General features: G+C 65.2%; 1 protein-coding gene across 1 annotated transcript in view; it reads left to right on the top strand.

Annotated features, from left to right (window-relative positions):
* The window catches only part of LOC113490691 (cadherin EGF LAG seven-pass G-type receptor 2-like), a gene marked incomplete at both ends in the record, with an annotated part of 9,859 nt that extends 7,202 nt beyond the window's left edge, over window positions 1-2,657 (top strand). Inside the window, one exon of the mRNA XM_026867261.1 lies at window positions 60-2,657. Within this exon, the coding sequence (XP_026723062.1) occupies window positions 60-2,657 (2,598 nt within the window). The remainder of the gene's footprint in view (window positions 1-59) is intronic.
* Window positions 2,658-2,661: the final 4 nt, after the last annotated feature.

Here is a 2,661-nt window from a genome sequence, read left to right as displayed (position 1 = left end):
GTGGCCGGTGGCCGGCGGGGACGCCGGTGACGCGGGTGACGGCGGTGGACCCCGACGAGGGGGAGGCGGGTCGGCTGCGCTACGCAATGGCCGCCCTCTTCGACAGCCGCTCCGACGCCCTTTTCGCCATGGACCCCGTCACCGGCGCCGTCACCACCGCTGCCCCCCTGGACCGGGAGAGCAAGAGCACCCATGTCTTCCGGGTGACGGCGGTGGACCACGGGACGCCCCGGCGCAGCGCCATGGCCACGCTGACGGTGACGGTGAGCGATGCCAACGACCACGACCCGGCCTTTGAGCAGCCCGAGTACCGGGAGAGCGTCCGGGAGAACCTGGAGGTGGGCTACGAGGTGCTGACGGTACGAGCCACTGACGGCGACGCCGGTCCCAACGCCAACGTCCTCTACCGGCTCCTCAACGCCGGCGGCGCCAATGAGGTCTTCGAGATCGATCCCCGCTCGGGCGTCATCCGCACCCGCGGCCCTGTGGATCGCGAAGCCGTGGAGGCCTTCGAGCTCTTGGTGGAGGCCACGGATCAGGGCCAGGAGCCGGGACCCCGCAGCGCCACGGCCACCGTCCGCATCGCTGTAGAGGACGACAACGACAATGCGCCGCAGTTCAGCGAGAAGCGTTACGTGGCGCAGGTCCCCGAGGACGTGGCGCCCAACTCGGCCGTGCTGCGGGTGACGGCCACTGACCGCGACAAGGGCAGCAACGCCCTGGTGCACTACAGCATCGTCAGCGGTAACACGCGCGGGCACTTCTACATCGATGCACAGACGGGCGCGCTGGACGTCGTCAGCCCCTTGGACTACGAGGTCAGCAAGGAGTTCACCCTCCGGATCCGGGCGCAGGACGGCGGCCGCCCGCCCCTCTCCAACATCAGTGGCTTGGTCACCGTCCAGGTGTTGGACGTCAACGATAACGCCCCCATCTTTGTGAGTACACCCTTCCAGGCCACCGTGCTGGAGAACGTGCCGGTGGGCTACTCCGTCATCCACATTCAAGCCATCGATGCCGATTCGGGTGACAACGGCCGGTTGGTCTACACCCTGTTGGAGACCGGTGCCGGCTTCCCCTTTGCCATCAACAACAGCACCGGGTGGATCGTGGTGGCCTCCGAGCTGGACCGGGAAGTGGTGGACTTCTACAGCTTTGGGGTGGAGGCGCAGGACCAGGGTAACCCCCCCATGGCCTCCTCAGCCAGCGTCAGCGTCACTGTCCTGGATGTCAACGACAACAGCCCCGAGTTCACGCAACGGGAGTACAGCGCCCGCCTGAACGAGGATGCGGCGGTGGGCACCAGCGTCCTCACCGTCTCCGCCATCGATCGCGACGCCAACAGCGTCATCACCTACCAGATCTCCAATGGCAACACCCGCAACCGCTTCTCCATCACCAGCCAGAGCGGCGGTGGGCTCATCTCCCTCGCCCTACCCCTGGACTACAAGCTGGAGCGGCAGTACCTCCTCACCATCGCCGCCTCCGACGGCACCCGCCAGGACACGGCCCAGGTGATCGTCAACGTCACCGATGCCAACACCCACCGACCTGTCTTCCAGAGCTCCCACTACACTGTCAACGTCAACGAGGACCGGCCGGTGGGCACCACGGTGGTGGTCATCAGCGCCACGGATGAGGACACGGGGGAGAATGCCCGCATCACCTACCTGATGGAGGACAGCATCCCCCAGTTCCGCATCGCTGCCGAGACGGGGGCTGTCACCACCCAGATGGAGCTGGACTACGAGGACCAGGTGTCCTACACCCTGGCCATCACGGCGCGTGACAATGGCATCCCGCAGAAGTCTGACACCACCTACCTGGAGATCCTGGTGAGCGACGTCAATGACAACGCGCCCCAGTTCCTCCGCGACTCCTACCAGGGCTCCGTCTACGAGGACGTGCCCGCCTTCACCAGCGTTCTCCAGGTCTCCGCCACCGACCGCGACTCGGGGCTCAACGGCAGGGTCTTCTACACCTTCCAAGGGGGTGATGATGGTGATGGCGACTTCATCATCGAGTCCACCTCGGGCATCGTCCGCACCTTGCGCCGTCTCGACCGGGAGAACGTGCCACTCTACTCTCTAAGAGCGTTCGCTGTCGATAAGGGGGTCCCGGCCAAGCGGACCCCAGTGGAGATCCAAGTGACGGTGTTGGACGTCAACGACAACCCGCCCGTCTTCGAGCGCGATGAGTTCGACATCTTTGTGGAGGAGAACAGCCCCATCGGGCTAGTGGTGGCCCGAATCACGGCCACGGACCCCGATGAGGGCACCAACGCCCAAATTATGTACCAGATCGTGGAGGGCAACATCCCTGAGGTCTTCCAGCTGGATATCTTCTCCGGTGAGCTCACCGCCTTGGCCGACCTGGACTACGAGTCCAAGGCAGAGTACGTCATGGTGGTCCAAGCCACCTCGGCCCCGCTGGTCAGCCGGGCCACCGTCCACGTCCGCCTTCGCGACGCCAACGACAACAGCCCCCAACTCAAGAACTTTGAGATCCTCTTCAACAACTACATCACCAACCGCTCGGGCAGTTTCCCCGGAGGGGTCATCGGCCGCATCCCGGCCCACGACCCCGATGTCTCCGACAGTCTCACCTATGCCTTCGAGCAGGGGAACGAGCTCAACCTGGTGCTGCTGGACCCCCGGAGCG

Source organism: Athene cunicularia, unplaced genomic scaffold, assembly GCF_003259725.1.
Source record: "Athene cunicularia isolate RWA unplaced genomic scaffold, athCun1 SCF_206, whole genome shotgun sequence".
NCBI lineage: Eukaryota > Metazoa > Chordata > Aves > Strigiformes > Strigidae > Athene > Athene cunicularia.
This window is presented reverse-complemented; position numbering and strand designations above follow the sequence as displayed.